The sequence below is a fragment of the Heterocephalus glaber genome, unplaced genomic scaffold (assembly GCF_053883595.1).
Source record: "Heterocephalus glaber isolate CG9 unplaced genomic scaffold, H.glaber_assembly_v1.0 deba00001538, whole genome shotgun sequence".
Classification (NCBI taxonomy): domain Eukaryota; kingdom Metazoa; phylum Chordata; class Mammalia; order Rodentia; family Bathyergidae; genus Heterocephalus; species Heterocephalus glaber.
The window spans coordinates 794,993-813,958 of NW_028258333.1; the positions used below are offsets into that span (position 1 = coordinate 794,993).

General features: G+C 54.5%; 2 protein-coding genes across 4 annotated transcripts in view; one reads left to right on the forward strand and one right to left on the reverse strand.

Annotated features, from left to right (window-relative positions):
• Ankrd33b (ankyrin repeat domain 33B) overlaps positions 1–14,070 on the forward strand; it is a 44,506-nt gene extending 30,436 nt beyond the window's left edge. The window contains exon 4 of one of the 2 annotated variants that reach the window (XM_087189234.1): positions 6,536–14,070. In XM_087189234.1, the coding sequence (XP_087045360.1) occupies positions 6,536–7,287 (752 nt within the window). In that variant the 3' untranslated portion in view covers positions 7,288–14,070. The remainder of the gene's footprint in view (positions 1–6,535) is intronic. The other variant, XM_004845268.3, reaches the window with a different exon arrangement.
• A 4,211-nt stretch (positions 14,071–18,281) lies between these two features.
• The window catches only part of Dap (death associated protein), a 55,631-nt gene continuing 54,946 nt past the window's right edge, over positions 18,282–18,966 (reverse strand). For both annotated transcript variants that reach the window (XM_004845187.4, XM_004845186.4), the window contains one exon: positions 18,282–18,671. In XM_004845187.4, the coding sequence (XP_004845244.1) occupies positions 18,558–18,671 (114 nt within the window). In that variant the 3' untranslated portion in view covers positions 18,282–18,557. The remainder of the gene's footprint in view (positions 18,672–18,966) is intronic.

Genomic DNA, 18,966 nt, shown 5'->3' on the forward strand with positions numbered 1-18,966 from the left:
AGTTCCAGAGGCCAAGGAGATCCAGGCCAAGGCTCCGAGGACCCATGTCTGGCCGGGGCCCTTTCCTTCATGCTGTGCCCTCGAATGGTGGAAGGGGCCAGTGTCAAAAGGGCACTAATCCAGAGTGAGAGGTCCCCACCCTTGTGTCTAGTCCCCTCTTAACCCCATCATGGCGCATGTGAAGTTCCAGCCCTGTACTGGGGGCCCCCAACATTCAGACCTCGGCTCCCCCATCTTCACTCAAGAATGTAATCAGATGTCTTCCAGGGTTCTTCCTTCCGCTCCTGTCTGTCCCAGATCCAGCTGGCTCCTACATCTGGCCACTGAGTTTCCAGCTGGGCTGGTGACACTTCCCCCACCCAGCCTGCTGATGGGGCTGGACACGGAGCAGTGTCCCCAGCCTGAGCCCCTCTCTGGTCCTAGTGTTCAGTCCGGGTTAGGACACAAAACTCTGGGCTTTTTTCCCTGCTGCTTTCGATGAGAAAAATAAAGCCAGTGGACAAGGACAGAGGCTTGGAGGATGGGGAACCTTCTGGGTGGTGAAAGATCATAGCTAAAGCAGATCTGTTGACTTTGCTTTGGATACAGGGGCAGCTTTGCTTTGAAGAGGGGGCACCGGGCTCCTTCCTGCGGCGATTGTGGGACACTTTTGAGTTTGTGGAAGCTTGGCCTGCGGTTACATCTTCCAGATCTAGGTAGGGTTGAGAGCAGGGCTTCAGAAATTTACTTTTTCAACCAAAAATATACGAGTGTATTCCCCAGTGCATGGATTCAGATTACAGACTCCGTACGGGGTTGGGGTTGTCAGGTGCCGTAGACTCATCCCCGAGTAGGTGCGGGGCTCTGTCTGCTCCCTGTTGCTCCTTCCCCTTCCCCGGCTCTCTCACGTTTCAGGTATTTATGGGATGATAGGAGTGCTTTTCTCATCTCCAGGAGAGGTGAGGCACTTCCGGGCAGGGGGCTGGTGTTGTTCCCCCCATGGGTATTTGGTTACATTGTTTGTTTGTTTTTTGAGACAGGGTCTTGCTGTGTAGCTCAGGGTGGCCTTGAACTCATGGTGATCCTCCTGTCTCAGCCTCCCATTAAGCCTTTTCATTGAGGACAATAAGCATGTAACTCAGCCTACCTTGTGCTTGCCTAAAATAAACACGCGCCTTTTGGGGATCAGTTGCACTGCTGCGTCTCAGGCTTGGCTGGGTGAGCTTAGCTCCTGAATGTGTTCGCTTGCTATGTCACCACTCGGCCAGCTTACAGTTGTTCCCAGAAAAGGGAATTTCATTTTCCTCTTCCAGAATTGTGTGTTTTAAAGAAAAAAAAAATGTGAGTGAACAGCTTTCTAGTAAGGGTGCTTGCAGAGATATTTAAAAAATTTGCACAGCTACTTTTATGTTTTATTTCCACTTAAGTATATCAATGTTAAGAAAAATTAAATTTGCATCAGTGGTAGAATTTAATTATCTAAAATGTACCTACCTTTGGGAAGATGTTTTGGTTTTATTAAAATTCACTTGCCAGTTATTGTAAGGTTATATTATTGTGAAAGACCAAAGTCAAAGTATAAATTCCCCCTTTGGGATACATTTGTGTAATTTGATGGTACATGTCTATAATCTGAGCACTCAGGAGACTGAAGCAGGAGGATCACAGTGAATCAGAGGCTGGGCTATATAGTAAGACCCTGCCCCCCCCCAAAAGAAAAAAAAGATAGCTTTGTGTAATTTAAAAGGATTGGCATGTTTCCTTCTTCTGCTATACATATTTCCTTTTTAAATTTTTGTACTAGCATGAGAATTATGAATGCACACAGGTATATATTCAAAAAGCAATTTTCACTATCAAAAAAAAAATATTCAAAGGTACCAAAAACATTTCTTTTAGGTTAACCCTTTGACACAGTGTGCACTAGGTACCATGAGAAAGATGGCCTGGTCATCCTGTGATCAGTTTAAAAGCAAGGCCACATATTAATAGAAAAAGAGTCTCTCTTTTGCTTTTCCAAGTGAAATATCCTTTAGTCCCTTGTGCTTTTCTGTACCCGAGTTGAATTTCTAAGCTGCGATTGCATTGTATCCAGCAGGAAGCACTTCCGTGCAGCATCGATAAATATTTGCACTTCCAGTGGTCCACAGCATGCAGGGGAACATCGGCTCTTATCTGCATTGCCAGGTAGAAGAGCATAATGTTAGAATTACCAGAACTTTGGATTTTAATAAAAAAGATTTAACCAGCTTCTCCAGAGCTGATTTGTTGGGTCTTTAGTGTGTGGCTTCCTAATAGTGTCAGTTGTGCAGATGACAGTCACAAGGGAGGCTGTGGACCTTGTTAATTCAGTGGACTATTAACGCCCCAAAGCGACAGGTCTGTTTTAGTAAGTGGCGCCGAGCAGCTGTATTGAGGACGTGATCTTTTCTCAAGGAGGCTGCCAGTTTCCAGACTTGAGGACGAGAGCTCACTCTCGCTTGAAGTGCGGTCAATTGCTGCAGCCTCTGCAAAGAAAAACAAGCAAAGAAAACCTTGCATCTTGCTGCCACGCCAGGGAAGCGAGGGATGAGGAAGGCGAGGAGGCAGGGAGCAGCCCTCTGCTGTTGATCTTCGGTCGGTCTCGTCCTGGGCAAGCCCGGACCGAAGCCTCCTGGAAAACCAGGTGATTTCTATCAAGACAGGTCGCCTGCTCTTCCTTGGGGAGCACGAACTTCTGCAAGTGGAGGCTGTGCCGTGTGGGAACTGTGCGTTGTTATTAGCAGAGAAATCTGCAGGCCAGAATTCCACTCACCCCAAATCAAACCCCGAAAAAAGGACTTGGGGACAGGTAGTTTTTCTGGAAGATGACCTCAGGGAGAGGACAGACTGGAGGGGAGTGAGCCCGGGAGGGGAGTGAGCCCGGGAGGGGGCGACCGTGTCGCCATGGATGCGCGAGGGAGTGGTCACTTTAGCCCTGGGGCTCAGCCCGGCTGGGCGCGGAGAGAGGAGTCTCTCGGAGATGCTCCAAGGGGCAAGGAAGCTGCAGTTTGTCCTCCTGCAGCAGGGACAGGCTTGTGAGGAGGCCACGTGGTCGCCATACCCCACCCTGCGGTCCCTGCTGGGCCATCCCTGTGACCCTGTGTCCTGATGTCCCCAAGGGCCAGGCCAGAAGTGATGCGGGGTGTATGTGGGGAACCCCGGGCTCTGTGGGGTGACGGGGGGGCTGGGCACTGGTGGAGCGAGGGGGAGGGGGGTGACACCCCACTTCCTCACTCTGCCACCTCCCCGGACCCGTGGTCTGCCATGGCTCCCAGGAGAACTCGTGCCTGGGAACAAGGGGCCAGAAGTCGACTGTTTCCCTTCAGCACTTTTGGGGAACAATTTTGTCTGCTGGAGACAGAAATCCTGGCTTGACAGTGGCTTAAAGAAGGGAGGTGTCGGCTCCGCTGCCCTCATGCAGGGTCCACGCTGGCCTTGGTTCCGCAAGGACACCCCAGACCTGGCTCTTCCTCCTGACTCAGCTCCCTGAGGGCGCTGCCTTTGGCCCCCTCTCCCTTCCACAAGCATCACTGCACCTTCTGGCCTCTGCTCTCTGATGAAGACAGGAGTCAGCAGACAAACACAGGGGCCCCCGCATCACAGGGCAGATATTAGGGTCACTGGAGGCCGGGCAAGTGGGGAACAGGCCTGCAGGTGCCAGATGAGTCCTGGGATTCTCAGTCTGGGGGGCTTTGGCAACGGCAGAGGCTCTGTGGTTGTTGCAGCTGGTAGGGGGCTCCTAGCACCTCAGGGTTGCTGTGAGAGGTGCACCAGCAGGGTGGCCCCCAATGATCATTATCTGGCCAAAAATCCCAATAGCTTTGGACCCCCTGACCCTGCTTCCTGCTGTGCCCAAGGTCACAGTGAGAGCCGACACTGCTGGGTTAGACCAACCGCGATGCCTCACCTACCCAGTGGTGGTGAACCTGCGGCACGCGCGCAGCCGGCTGCTTGTTACCATCGAAAGCTCTACAATGTTCGCCACCTCTGCCCGGGCTGAGCATATTGCTGCCTTGAACACACGGAGGATGTTGGCAACCTGCAGCGCTCAGCACGACGGCAGATGGGGCTGCTGGCTGGGGACAGGAGGCCTGGGACAAATAACCTTGGGTGGGAGGGGAGGACACTTGGGAGGACATGGGCCGACTGGCATTTCAGAAGCTGTCTATTTTCTCTGAAAGGTATTGTAGAAAATGTGAATTAGTACAGTCGGCCCTCTGTATTTGTGGATTCAGCCGGCTACAAATAGAAAATATTTTTCAAAAATGGGTCTGTTCTGAACATGTATAGGCCTTTACTTTTCTTGTCATTATTCCCTAAACAGTCTGTAGAGCAACTGTTTGCAGTACAAGTTGTCTAGAGATGATTTAAAATGCACAGGAGGGTTGTGTAGGTTATATGAAAAGTTTCATGTAAGAGACTTGTGCATGCTCGGGCTTTGGGGCTGGTTCCCTGTGGGTGCGGGAGGGCAGCAAGCCTGTGGTTCATGGCTTAGGGGTTGGGTTCTAGCCGCCTGTGTCACCCCTGTCAGTAGCTTCACAAAGTGCATCCTCAGAAACGGTAGGAGCCTGGTGCCGGGCTGTGTGGCAGTCAGAGTGGCCTTGCTCTTTAGGGTTTTCAATAGGGTTTGTATTTTCAGGGAGCGTTTTGCAAAGGTAGGACAGAGGGAAGAGGGGAGCTAAACTCTGGACAGCTGTTGCCTTCATGCCATTAGCATTTGAAAAATATCGCTTTCATGCAGCGTTCATTAAGATTTTAATTTTGCAATTTGTTCCTTTTCTTAAGTGACATGCAATTAATTAAGGTTTAATGTGTCATCTATTTTTTGCAATGACATTTTTACTGCCCCCTTTCCACTGGAGTCCATTTAAAAATTGTACTCTGGCTAATGAGTTCCTCCCAATTTCCAGTTCCAAATAATGAGTGATTTTCTCAGATGCTGTTCTTTAATGCAATGTCCCGGGATTGAGACCATGAGCAGCTGAGTGCGGGTGAGTGCAGGTGAGCTCAGGTGAGCTGAGGCCTAGCCCACGCCCACCCGGCTCAGCGCGGTCATCAGCTGTCTGCCTCGGCACCTGGGCCCGAGTGGGGTGTGAATGAAGATGCTTCTGCCTGCCCCAGTCCCCGGGGAGCTTGGCAGTGATGCAGCTGCCCTAGTTCCACACATGGCTTTGCCACGAGAGAGATGACTAATGGCACTAGGAAGTTCTGTGTGATTTTTAACTGTATGCAGGACTGAGGTTGGATCAAGATGAACTGAAGAGCAACTCTGGTTGAGGGGACTCTACAGTGTTTTGGGGGACACTGTGTGGGGAGCCTTGTATTGGGGAATGATGAGAACAAGGAGCACGGTGGGAACTTAGCCATCAGGGGTGCCCAGGGAAACGGACTGACAGGATGAGCGTGTGACAGCACTTACGTTAGGGAATGGTCTCATGCAGTTTTGAGAGATAAATCTAAGGTTTGTAGAGTGGTTCTGCAAGTGGGAGTTGATGCTGATTTGAGGCAGAATTTTTCCTTTCCAGTCTTTGCTTGAGAAGGCAGCCAACTGATTAGATAAGGCCACCTACATCTTCGAGGGTGACCTTGCCCTAAAGTCAGCCAACAGTAGATGTTGACCACAGCTACAGATCCTTCCAGGCCAGCACTGAGCTTACTGTGTGATTAAACCACTGGGTACTGTAGCCTCGCCAAGTCAACATGAACACCACCATACCTGCCCTGCTGGAGGTGGGAAACACCTAGCTGGGTAGAGGGACCCAGGTCTGAGACCTGCTCTCCGCTCCCTGTTACCAGCCGGCAGTGACTGCAACAACCAACCGTTCATTCCATGTGGAACCTTTGTTAAATCCGTGCCCCTGGCTCTGAGAACTAGATGTGTTCAGGAGAAAAAAATGGGTAAGGGGAGGCCCCTGCCCCATCTGTAAAAGGCAGCAGACTGGTTGCCAGCCATCCCCAGGGTGAGCAGCGAAGGACCACATTCCCTCAAAATAGACTCACCACAGGGCCGGGGATTTAGCTCAATGGCACCATGCCTGCCTTGCGAGCACAAGGTCCGGAGTTCAATCCCCGGTACCCCCCCCCCCCGCAAAAAAAAGACTCACCGCAGTCCTCTGGTGAGTGAGAAGAAAATCTGTCTTGATCACTTTTCCCATTTGTGAGACAAAATTTCCAATACCCAAAGTTAAAGGAGGAAAGGTTTTTATTTTGGCTCACAGTCGGTAAAGGTTTCATTCTGCAGCTGGGTGCCTTCAAGGCAGGGAAGCACGGCAGAGGGGAAGCAGTCCTTGGCAGGGTAGGCAGGAAGTAGCAAAGCAGCAAAGTAGTGCAGCAGCAGCAGCAGCCTTCTTTCTGTCCCTTTAGGGTCTATCCAGGCTGTAAGCCTATTGATAGGTGCCACGCACACCCAGGGTCACACTATTTTTTTTTTTTGGTACCGGGGATCGAACTCGGGACCTTGCGCTTGCTAGGAAGGAGGCGGCACCACTGAGCTAAATCCCCGGCATCCCACCTGTGTTTGTGCTTTGCTCCCCAGGGGCAGATGTCCAGGCCCGGGACCCCAGCCGCGGGATGTCTGCGCAGGAGTGGGCCGCGTACACAGGCCGGGTGGAGGCCGTTCGCGTCATGCAGAGGCTGCTGGAGCGACCCTGCGCGGAGCAGTTCGGGCCCAAGTACAAGCCCGAGCTGCCGCCGGCCCCCGAGGCCTTGGGGAAGCCCGCGCGCTCCCGGAACTGCCTGCGGCGGCTCTCCGAGTTCCTGCGGTGCGCGCTGCGCCCCCGCTCGGGCCGGGGCCCGGACCCGGAGGACGGGGGCGTCCTGGACCACGTGGTCAGGATGACCACGAGCCTGCACAGCCCCGCCGTGGCCATCGTGTGCCCGGCCGCGTGCCCCGAGGACCCGCCCTGCGTGGGGAGCAGGCGACTGGCGGCGCAGGAAGTCCCGGCGGCCGGGGGGGACCCGCGCGCCCCTGCCCGGGAGACGGCTGTGGGCGGCCCCAGGCCCGCGCCCGCCCCGCGGAAGGGCGGCCTCCTGCCCCTGGCCCTGCCCCTGCGGCGCGGAGCAGCGGTGCCCCGGGTCCGCGTCAGCAGGGCGCCCGCGCCCACCTTCCGGCCCGAGCGCGCGGCGCGCAAGGCCAGCACCACGGACAGCGCCCACCTGCAGCTCCCCAAGTGGCGCTACAAGGAGGCCAAGGAGGAGCGGCGGCGCGCGGGCGAGGCTGACGCCGATAGGCGGCGCCTGGCCGAGGCGCAGGAGAGGCGGGCGCCGCCCTGGAGGAAGCGGACGTGAGGGGCGGCCAGGGTTGCGGGCTGAGAGCTCCGGCCCCGCTGCACGCGGCCTGCCTGGAACCGGGGCTCAGCGGCCCTTGCGCTGGCAGGGAACTCATGCAAAGCCTTCCTTGAGAGAGCTTCAGCCCGCACTTTTTAAAACTAATTTATCAAAGGGTGTGTTTTACAAAATTTTGTACTTTCACTCCTTATCAAATTCGCAGCATTTTACAAGGGGCAGGGGTCTCTGTGGTTAAGGCAGTTTTAATACACGCGTCCCCAACCCCCTTGTTTAAGTGCTGTTTCCAGCAGCGAGTGTTGTGACTTCGGGGCGTTCTCCCCATTTGGTGGCTGGGCTTGGCCTTTGCTGACCCCGCTCACGTTTGTCGGATGCAGGTGTCCCGGGTTTCTCCTTTAGTTCGGTTAAGTGATGCTGAGGGTGTTTTCTCCTTCGAGGGAGACGTTGACTCACTGCAAAATAATCGAGTGAGGCAGGGGCCCGAGTCCATTGCGTTTCATTTTAAAACTCTCTTCTTCATACAGTAATTGAAATGAAGAAAAACTGTCAAATCACCATGAAGCAATACATAAATAAACATGCATTTATGGCTAGAAGTAAACTCATTTTAAGCAAGGGGCCTTAGAGAAACTGGATAGGAGGTCTTTAACTTTAACCAAGATAGAAAGGAAAGCTGTCATTTAAGATGCGGTAAATTTAATAAACGATTGCTAGAAATAGATACGTCAAATCTGGATATCCTTAAAAGGTAGAAAAGGGTAAGGAATCTGGAATAATGCAAACAGCTGAAATGGGCGGGAGCACGATTGTTTTTGTTTTTGTTTATGTTTTTTCTTTTCCAGGGGATCGGGACTGACTACGAAGCTTTTTTAGGCAAACTCTCCTGGTGTGGACTCCAGGGTGGCCTCTCTGGTACCCTCGAGCCCAAAGATTCCCTGCTGTTGAGTGCACTTAGATTTTAGTTCCTGTGCAGGTCGGTCTGCGGGCCTGGCCGGGGCAGGGATGTGACTTCCGAGGGAGTTTTCTCTTTATACCTTGATCTCCAAGGCCTCAGAAATTCTAAGTGGGTCTTATAGTATCTGTGCCATCTGCACTTTTAAAAGTATTTAATTCGAACAATCGGAGCCACAGACTTCATGTTGCAGACTGGCCTGGGAGCTCCTCGGGCTCCTGGTGGGTGGAGGGGATTCAGGTGGCTTCCGCGGCCCCGCTCTGGACGGGCTGGAGACCCTGTGTCCAGATCTGCAGCAGAGAGAAGGTCGCCGAGCCGCTGTCCTCACTCAGCTCTTGAGGCCCTGCTCTGTCCCTCTGGGGTGGGTGCAGGAAGACCGGTAGACATGGAGCTCGGGAGAGCCAGGACGCCTGGAGAGGGTCCTCCCGGGCCTCCTGCTCAGGCAGGGCGGTGGCAGGGGAGCTGCAGACTTGTCTGTCCCTTGCTGAAGGAGTGAACAGGCTGAGCAAGCCCATTCTTCTTTTCTCTTTGCAGTACTGGGGATTCACCCCAGGGAGCACTGAGCTACACCCTAGTCCTTTTTTTGTCTTTAATTTTTGAGGCAGGGTCTCAGTGTATAGCCCACACGGGCCTCAAACTTGCCATCCTCCTGCCTCAGCCTCCTGGGTAGCTGAGATTAAAGGTGTGTGCTGCCGTACCCGGTTAGAACCAGTGCATTCCTAAGCAGCACTGTCAGTGTCATCTCTTCTTGGATAAAGGACTCACTGGGGAAGACGTGGTCTTCTGGGGCCTGAGTCGTGAGCCCTGTCCCCTCCGTTTCCCACAGTGCGTCCTGCACCCTTAGGGAGCGCTGAGCATTTGTGTTGCTTGTTTTGAGCAGTGGCACCTCCCTCCCTGCCCAGGTGGGGGCGCTGCTCTCTGCCCTCCCCGACCGATGGCCGGGACCCCTTGCTCTCCTGTGGGCAGCCACCACGGTGTTCCCTCGGCTTTGTCACTGAGTCTGCTCCCTGCCCCTCCGCCCACTCGGCCCGGCCTCTGTTGCCTCTCCGTCCTTCCGTTTCCTGCTCCCACTTCCGTTAAGCCCTGTGCGCCCCCTGCCCCAGCTGCCCAGGCCTGCAGGAGGCAAAGCCAGGCCCCGGGGAGCCGCCCTGGGCGTCTAGGAGGGGCCCTTCCTGCCGCTCCGACGCGGGCAGCAGAGGGACCGGGCAGCAGCGGTGCCGGGCGATCACGAGTCCCCTTCTCAGGAACTCGTGTGTAGCAGCGAGGGAAGCTGCAGTGCTTTCCTGCTCTTCAGGCTTTGGGTGAATTGCAGTGAAGCGCCACAGAGGGAAGAAGCGTTTCCGGGATGACCTCCTTGCCGCGGATCATGATCAAGACGCAGGACTCGCCCCAGGGGACGCTTGGGCCGCGGCCGGGCCTGTGGAGGTGGCAGTGGGGACGATGGGGACCCTGCAGGGGACCCCACATGGTGATGACGCACACACGTGGACCAGTTGTCGCCTTTTCCTCCAGAGCCGGGCCGGGCCCCGGAGGCTGCAGGTGACGGCCTCACTTCTTTCTCCGGCCCTGTAGGCGAAGTGTCTGGGTCAGCCCAGCACTGGTCGGTCTGGGTGGAGTGGGGACAGTGGGAGTGGCTGGGCTGGACTGGCCTTGGTGCCCGGGTAGTGAGGGACAGGCGTGTGCAGGGCTGGGCATGGACCTTGCACACCCAGGTGTGCACACGAACTGAATGGAGACCGGACTCTGCTCTCACAGGTGAGTGAGGCCTCCTTCCTGGGCCTCAGGACGGATGGGACAAGTGACATGGTTACCGGGACCCAGGCCTCTCACCATGCAGCAGCTGTCGCTGCAGGTGGCCAAGAGGGCCCTCGGGCCGGGCAGGGTTGGCTTCAGGCTGACACCAGGTGGGATGGAGAGAAGCCCCTCCGAGTCCAGGATGCCAACTCTGTGATGCCGGGGTTGACCGCACTCGGTCAGTTTGGGTCAGCCATGGGGGACCCAGCACCAATCTGACACTCTGGAAGCCAGCTCAGGACCGTGCTGGACCTAGGGGTGGCCTTGCGGGGAGCGGTAACAGGAGGTCGCGCACCCAGAAATGTACCAGCAGCACTGCAAGGCTGGGGCATACTAAGGATTCAAATCCTATGCCCCAGTTGAAAGAACAGTTGGAGCTAATCTTCCTGGAATTTTCTTAGTTTAAATGAACCAGCCTTTGCTGCCTGTCCAAGGATCTGTTTTGGGTTTTTTTTCCCCTCAGTACCAGGAATTGAACTCAGGACCTTGTGGTTGCCAGGCAGTCGAGGCACCACTGAGCTAAATCCCCAGCCCAGGATCTGGGATTTTGGCAATAGTGACTTTTCTTCTCTTTTTTGAGACAGGCTGGTCTTGAACTCACTGTAACCCAGCCTGGTCTTGAATTCACAGCGATCCTCCTGCCTCAGCCTCCTGAGTGCTGGGATTACAGGTGTGTGTCACCACGCTCTGCCTTGACAATGGTGACTCTCTGACAGCAGACTTGTGCAAGGGGGCCAGGTTGCAAGCACTGTCATCTCGATGCAAGCTCTGTTTTCTGAATGTGAAGCGATTTCCATGTCATTTCTAAATATTCGGTACATTTCTGGCTCTCGTAAAGCTGTCGAATGTGGATGAAACTGTACTTTCCAGAGTGCTTTATTTTAGGGTGAGAGTTTTACAGTATATAACAGATATTTTCCTATTTAGACCTCAGGGAGCTCTTGGGACCTACAAACATGTGACCCCAGCAGCTTCAATCTTTATATTCAAAAAGTTCCTAATCCAGAAGTTCAATGTGATATTTATACAACTGAAAGACTATGCTTTTCCTTTTAACTTCTGACCAATTCTAATGTTTAAAATGTCCAGAAAAGAGATGTGATTATGTAAATATGTGGGGAAATTGTGGCAAACGAATTAAAAGCCCCTGGAAAATAAACATACTCTCATGATATAAGTGTGTAATACTTGAATAAACTGAAGTGTGTATAAGTCAGAAAAGATAACAAGGAAAGATACCAGTATTTTCATATCTCGTAATTTAATTGAAGTCTTTTTAAATTTCCATACACTGCCAAGTTTTCAAAGGTAAGGGTTTTAAATTTGTGAGGCACCTAGCTGGGAGTGGGGCTGTATGCCTGTAATCTCAGACTCAGGAGGCTGAGGCGGGAGGATCACCGCAAGCTCAAGGCCAGCCTGGCTACACAATGAGAGAGCCTGTCACAAAACAAAACAAAACCAAACCACACCAACTGTGTGTTACCCATGACTGCTTCCTCACAGGTTAGGGGCTCTTTTCCTGCCCTCTTCTCTGAGGATCCCAGAGGCGGGGAGCCCCCGAAGGGGTTTGCAGTGGTTTCTGTATGAACAGAAATACAGTTTTGTTTTCCTGTGTGTTCTTTTACTTAAGTAATGTATTCTGTGTGTTGTCTTCCCATACACCCTAGGGGAGCTTTTAAAATAATTTGAGCTGCGCCTGCTTGGCGAGTGTAAGGTCCTGAGTTCAATTCCTGGTACCAAAAGAAAAAAAAAAGACTCCTCTAAAACCAAGTTACTATAAATGTATGATGTGTGCATGTATAAAAATAGCACGGTAAAATTATTTGAAAATCAGACTCTCTGTCTGTATCTCCCTTTCTCCAATCTGGGGGTGGAACCTGGTACTGCTAGGGAAACACTGAGGCCCATCCCAGCCCTTTTGATTTTATGTTGACTCACTGAGTTCTCAGGGTGGCCTTAGCTTTATTTTCTTTTAAAAGTTAAAAGAGTGGGCCGGGGATTTAGCTCAGTGGCACCGTGGCTGGCTCGCAACCACAAGGTCCTGAGTTCGGTCCCCGGGACCAAAAAAAAGAACTCAAAGCCCTGTGGAAACCGGCTTTGCCTGCGGAATTTCCAGTCCCGCCCCGCACTCGGCTGCCAGCAGGGGGCGCGCGCGGCCGCTGCCCGCCGTGGCCTGCAGTCCCAGAGCCGGGCTGTCCAATGGTCGGAGCCCGGGCCCCTGTTCACCTCCCCATCTCCAGCAGGGAGAGCGCTCCGCGTGTGTTCTCCGCCTGCTTTTATTTTTTGTCGTCTTATACATTTCTTATTTCTGTTTGCCTTTTGTTTTTGTTTTACTTTTCACCGTCATTTTGGTGACTTGTAAAGATTTGTTATGATTTTGGACCATAGTTCTTTCCATACCTAGTGGGTGTATTTTATTCTCATTTTATCACATATCCTTAGGATGGCTTATGTAAAAGTTTTAAATTATGATTTAATCAAATTTGTCAAACTTAATTTTTTTTTTGGTATCGGGGATCAAACTCGGGACCTTGCGCTTGTGAGGCAGGCAGCAGAACCACTGAGCTAAATTCCAGGCCCTAAACTTAATTTTTTAGTACTTGCAGTTCGTATTCCTTTAAGATAGCATTTTCTACCTCAAATCAACATTCTTTTCTCTATATTTTCTTTCTTTCTTTCCTTTCTTTCTTTCTTTCTTTCTTTCTTTCTTTCTTTCTTTCTTTCTTTCTTTCTTTCTTTCTTTCTTTCTTTCTTTCTTTCTTTCTTTCTTTCTTTCTTTCTTTCTTTCTTTCTTTCTTTCTTTCTTTCTTTCTTTCTTTCTTTCTTTCTTTCTTTCTTTCTTTCTTTCTTTCTTTCATTTCTTTGCACTACCAGGGATTGAACTCAGGACCTTGTGCTTGTGAGGCAGGCACGGTGCCACTGAGCTAAATCTCTGGCCCTTAACTTTGTTTTTTGAGACAGGGTCTTACTATACAGTTCAGGCTGGCCTTGAACTCACTGTGTAGACTAGGCTGGCGTCCACCCTCCTGCCTTAGCCTCCAAGTGCTGGGCTCACAGGCCTGCACCGCCATGCTTGGCTCTTCATTTAGGTTATTTTTGATGCAGCAGGAAAATTCCTCCTATTTATTTGGGTTCCTTGAACTTAAAACATGAAATCCAATCCATTAAAAGTTGTGATTCCACATGGTTATTAAGAAAGGACTTATGCAGAAAATAAACTTTTCAATAAAGCCTCATCCTGGGCAGGTGGACGGGCGCTGGAGGGCTTTGTTCCGGCCGGGAGGGGCAAAGGCTGTGTACGGCTTCGGCTGAGCTCCTGAAAGGTTGGTTTGGTTCGGGGGAAGTTGCCTGGGGCAGGGCCGACCCCGCCTTCCTGCCCGCACTGCCTGTCCCGCGCCTGTTATGGGGTCCGAGCTGCTGCTTTCCCGTGCTGAAGTTGAGGTCCGAGCTGCTGCTTTCCCGTGCTGAAGTTGACCGCGTTCTCCTGGCCAGGTGATGCAAACCTGTCAGCCCCGCGCAAAGCCACCTGGATGTTTCCAAAGGCTATTTTAGAAACCAGACAATCAAGAAATAGCTGCAGGGGGATGATCTCCTCTTTTCATTGGCTCCTACGGAGACAGAAGCTTTGGAGCTGCGTGAGATGGTGCATGCCAGTAACGCCAGGGACTCAGGAGGCTGAGGCAGGAAGATCTCAGGCCTGAGGCCAGCTTGGGCAAATTAGCAAGGCCGTGTCTTAGAATAAGGGCCTGGGATGTGGCTCAGTGGTGTGGTGCTTGCCTATCAGGTGAGAGGGGCCGCACTGAACCCCTAGGCCTGCAATAACAAAATGCATAGAAGAAAGGAAGGGCTTCTTAGGGCCGGTAGTGGCAGTGGGCGAGTCCGGACTGGGACCCAGCTGTGAGGAGGCATTAAGGCCTCTGTCCCCGGGGCAGGAGTCGTGCCCAGGGGAAGGAGCGGCCTCCTGACCAGGGCCCTGCGGCCTCCCTGGTGACCTGGTCCTCCTGGCTCCCTCCCAGCCCGCACCAAGGTGCTCTGGACTCCGCTGTCGCCCTGCACCCATGAGGGGGCGCTTGCGACCCTGCAGCAGCTTCCACACCATTGTCCTGGCGACCCTGCTCCGCACCTGGGGTGGCAGAGCCTCTTCCTACACAGTGCCACCAACTGGCCCCTGCTCCAGGCTGTGACGAACAAGGCAGTCTCCAGAGAGCCGGGCCCAGGCACACGCCTGTGACCCCTGCACTCAAGGCCCAGGCAGGAGGGTCGCCATCGGTTCCCGGCCAGCCCCAGCCAGCGAGTGAGGCCTGTCTCCAAACGAACGAACCAGCCCACCAACTTGTCTCCAGATAGCCACATGCTCCCCGGGCGACACCTCTGCACTGACCAGAGCCCTAGGGATCGAGAAGGGGGACATCAGCTCTCTCAGCAGGCTCCGAATTCCAGCCCCTCTCCATGACTGACACACACAGTCTCCGGGAATTCGCAGGGAAACTGGTCCCGTGCCCTGGGAAACCCTGGACTCCGTCTTGTGAGTGACCCCAGCTGCAGGAGGACAGCATGCGATCAATGGCTGGCCAGGGCTTCTGGCGGGACCCCAGCCCCAGGCTGTATCAGGTGGGGCTGGCAGGCCGTGTTGGGTGTTTTCCAGGCCACACATTGGGTTTTCCGGAAAGCAGAGTAGTTGGATTCATAACAATGTTTAGGATTAAGGGGAGGAGGAGGGAACATAATTTTCTCTGGTCGCGAATGTCCTTGATCCAGTCCTAGGACTCTGGAGAGCGCTGTGAGGACATCTCAGCGGGGCACCGGCCAGGCCCCGGGCAGCAGGAGGAGGAGCCGCCGCGGGGCCGCATCCGGGCTGCCGAGCTCCGGCGCACACTCCTGGACCTGAACTTCTGCCGAGGGCTCTGGAGCGAAGACAGCCCACCGGCGGCCCCACTGAGCAGGATCCTTCCGGGATGTGGGCCCGTCCGGCTCCAGTACCACCCGAGCTCCACCCCAGAGAGCCCCAGCCGCGGGGCTCCCTGCAGTCCCCGCTGGGTCTCCAGCTGCTCGCCAGCGCCCCCTGCAGACGGGAACGTGCCAGTCTCCTGGAGCTCCAGGGCCAATATTTTGGCTTTCTCTGTTTCTCTCTCTCTCTCTCTCTCTCTCTCTCTCTCTCTCTCTCTCTCTCTCTCTCTCTCTCTCTCTCTCTCTATCCTCTTCTCTTTCTCTCCCTCTCTCTTTTTCTTTCTTTCTTTTTTTGGTTTTGGTGGTGGTACTAGGAATTGAACCCAGTGCCTTCACTCTGAGCTAGATCCACAGCCCTTTTAGCTGTTTATTTTGAGACAGGCTCTCACTAAGTTGGTGAATTGGCCAGGCTGGGGTTGCATTTTCAATTTTCCTGCCTCAGCCTCCCAGAATGTTGGTATTACAGGTGAGCGCTACCATGCCCGGCTTCATGGGAAATTCTTTTAAAAAGGCCTCTTCCTACAAACGTGTGTGTGTGTGTGTGTGTGTGTGTGTGTGTGCGTGTGTGTGTGTGTGTACAGTCACGCGCCACTCAGGGACAGGGACAGCTCTGTACGTGTCCTGACGACAGTGCTGCACATCGTTTCACGTGTGTATGGGACATTTATCTCTGATTGCCTACAGTGTCAGCCTCAGTCTGCCGGCGGGACAAAGCCCCGGTGTAACAGAAATGCAGGGTGGAACTCAGATTTGCCGAAGCTCCCTGCCCCAAGGGCTATGAGCCCACAAGCAACAGGACGAGGGCAGGGGGCCCACACTGGGGCTCCAGCTTCAGCCCTCCTCTCCCTGCCTCTGCACGTGGGCTCTGACCCTCCCATGGCAACACCCACAGGTGGTGATGCCTTCTCATAGCACACGTTTGAAAAGCAGTTTACTAGCTTGGCGTGGTGCCGCAGGCCTGTAATACCAGCACTTGGGAGGCAGGGGCAAAGGCTACATAGCGAGACCCTGTCTCAAAAATCCAAAAACAAACAAAAGAAGCAAAGGCATTTACTAAATGCACAGTTAATCAAGAGTTGCGTGCCGGGAGTGTTTCTGGCTTTTCAGCCTTGGCGGGGGCCCTGGGTTGGATAGTGTCCCGGAAATGGCCTGGGCAGGTGGGATGAGTGGAGACACCATCGTGGGCTGGGTCTGAGCCTCATGAGGGTGGTCAGGACATGGGCACAGGGAGGGAGACAGCTGGGTGGCTGCCGAGTCCAAGGTGGGATTTTTGCCACCATGAGCCAGGCATGTTTGTGCCGCAGCAGCCAGCAGTGAGAGGTGGGCAGGGCCTGCAGAAGAAGGGGCCCCAGGGACACCTCGATTTCATGCTTCTGACCAGAACTGGGAGAGCACACACTTAAAGCCACCGTCTGGGGGACTCCTTACGCTGCAGTAGGAGACCGTGTGGGGACACAGACTTGCCGATGGGAAAGCCCTGGGCACGCCCTGGCCCTCGTCTCTCTCTGTCCACCATATGTAGTCGCCGAGACAGCAGTGGCTGGACACAGTGGCCAGGACACTTGCTGCGGTGCCCACTTGAACAGGGAGACAGGACGTGTGGCGCCAACCGCACAGGCTGCAGTGGGGCGTGATCATCACGCTCCGCCCTCCCCACACACTGGTCCTCCCGGCCAGGACTCGGATTTGCCGCTGGGTCTCTAGGTCTCACGGTGTGACTATTCCTCGTCTCCTCCCACGGGCTGCAGATCTGCCACCAGCAAATGTCTTGCACATCAACCGCTGCTCCCCCGCCCAGCCGGCTGCTAATCATCCTGTTTGCCTCTGTTCCCAGAGGCCCGCCCAGCACTGGCCAGCTGCTGGGCCTCGGCCGGGGAACACATTTCCATCACTGTATTAAGCTTGTGTTTCCCGACAGTTTCAGTGGATGACTGCTGGCATTGCCAGGCATCCAACAGTTCAATTTTGAGTCTAGGAGACAATTTTTGCAAATATCCGTCAGGTGTTTGTGTTTGTGTTTCTACTGAAACCACCTGGAAGCCCTGTTAAAATGTAAATGGAAACCTCTGGAATGGAAGAGAAACAAAGCTCTAGAAGAAATGCTGGATCTTTATCAGAATCACTGCTACTCTTGAAGTCGGCGATTGAAAAACTCACTCTGGAAGATAGATACTGCACAGTGTGTGAGCTGCAGCCCATGGGCCCTGCTGAAAGCACAGGGGACCCTCGCCTTGGGGCTCCAGGGACTGCGATGTTTGTGGCTTCCTATGGCTGAAGGTGGCCTGGCCTCGCCCATGCTGGTCCTTTCCTACACGTGGCCTTGGGGCACATTCCCTAGCAGCACTGCCGGCCACGTCCAGGTCCCGGCCACCTGAGTTCACACCAGCACCTCAGTAATGAAGAAACAGGGGGTCTGAGCTGGGGGCCTCGAGGGCTGCCCCAGCCTCCCGTGAGTCAGCTCCCTGGAAACCCTTTAAACACAGCCTATAAAGCGTGCAGTGCTCCTCCCCGGGGAGGACCCCTGTCGGGTGCTCGAAGCTCCGATGTGACCTGCGCTGACTCTGCTGGGGACTGAGGGGCAGTGGGGCTCACCTGCCCTGAACAGCGCTCTGAAGACCCTAATGCCTGAAGACCCTTTGCTTTTCAGGCGAGCCAGGCGTGCTACCGCCGGGAGCCAGAGCTGGAGCTGGAGCCGCTGCCATGGCAGGAGCCACATGCAGAAGTCACAAGGGGAGGATGGCTGGGCTCTGCACGTTGGGAGGGACTCAGGCAGTGGCTGCAGCAGGGCCTCTAGCGCAAGGGGACCGTGCTGTGAACTATGCCATCCTTTCAGGGTTCAACTTCCTCACCCAAGGGTCCCAGAATTAGCGTCTCCTCCTCCACCTCGAGGAACATGGTCACTTCCGGAGCCCCAAAGAGCTCTAGAGGTAACAAGGTTCACACAGGCTGGCCTGGCTGTCCCCGCAGGGCCAGGGTGGGTCACGGGCAGGAAGGGCGCCACGCTCTGCCCGCCTGTGACTCCTGGCATGGGCTTTCAAAGGCGAACTCCTTCCTCCGCCTCACCCCCAGCACTTGTCCCCCTGGGCCATCCCTGGCCCCAGAGCGGTGGGACATTCAGACACCCGGCCTGTGGAGGGCGCCCCTGGTGGCCACATCTGAACTTTACCAGCTGAAGTTCAGATTTATTTCTTACTCTCCTAACAGCATGAAACGACTAGACTAGGCTTCTCTCAGCCTCCCGGGCTCCCCGAGGTAGGCCCCGGGGTGTGTGGATCACAGGCGATTGCTGAGACAGAATTCAAGCTCAAGTGTGAAAGGCTGCTTTTTAATCAGGTCTTGGCAACTCGAGAATGGCACTTCTGGGAGGCGCGGTGCCCTTCAGTGGTGCTCCCACACACCAAGTTGGGGGTTTGAGCCGTTCCTAGTTTGAAATCGCAAATACAAGGCAGAGGCAGGAAGCTGTGGTTGGCCTTGGAGCTCTCAGTGAGGCGTTTTCCGCAGACAGTGCTGCTGGCGCTGTCACAGCGTGAATGCAGGTGGCTGGCGCTGCCGCTGGCCAGCTGGGGCCCCCGGCCCCAGGTCACTTGCGAGGCTGCTGGATGTGCTGGGTCCTCGGCGAAGGGTGCTTGTCTATGGAGGCGTGGGGCTTCTGGTGAGCCACCTGTGCAGCTGCCGGGGGGAAGTCTCTGTCACCCTGTGAGGAGACAAGAAGGGGGCACAGCTGTGACAGAGTGTGGAGGCCCCGGCCCCAGTGTCCCCCGCTTCCTGCAGGCCGGACAGGGGCTGCAGTGGGCCACGGGTGGTGGGTGAGAAGCCGGTCCTCCGTGTCTGGGGTCCTGAGGCCAGCAGAGCCGGGAGCTGAAGGTGGAGGAGCCCAGGGGCCACAGGGTGGGGGAAGCTCACGGGTCTGCCTTGCTGGGCTGCTTTTCGGATCGTTTGAACGGGGCAAGACAGGGCCTCAGGTGGAGTCTAAGCCACGGACCCGTCTG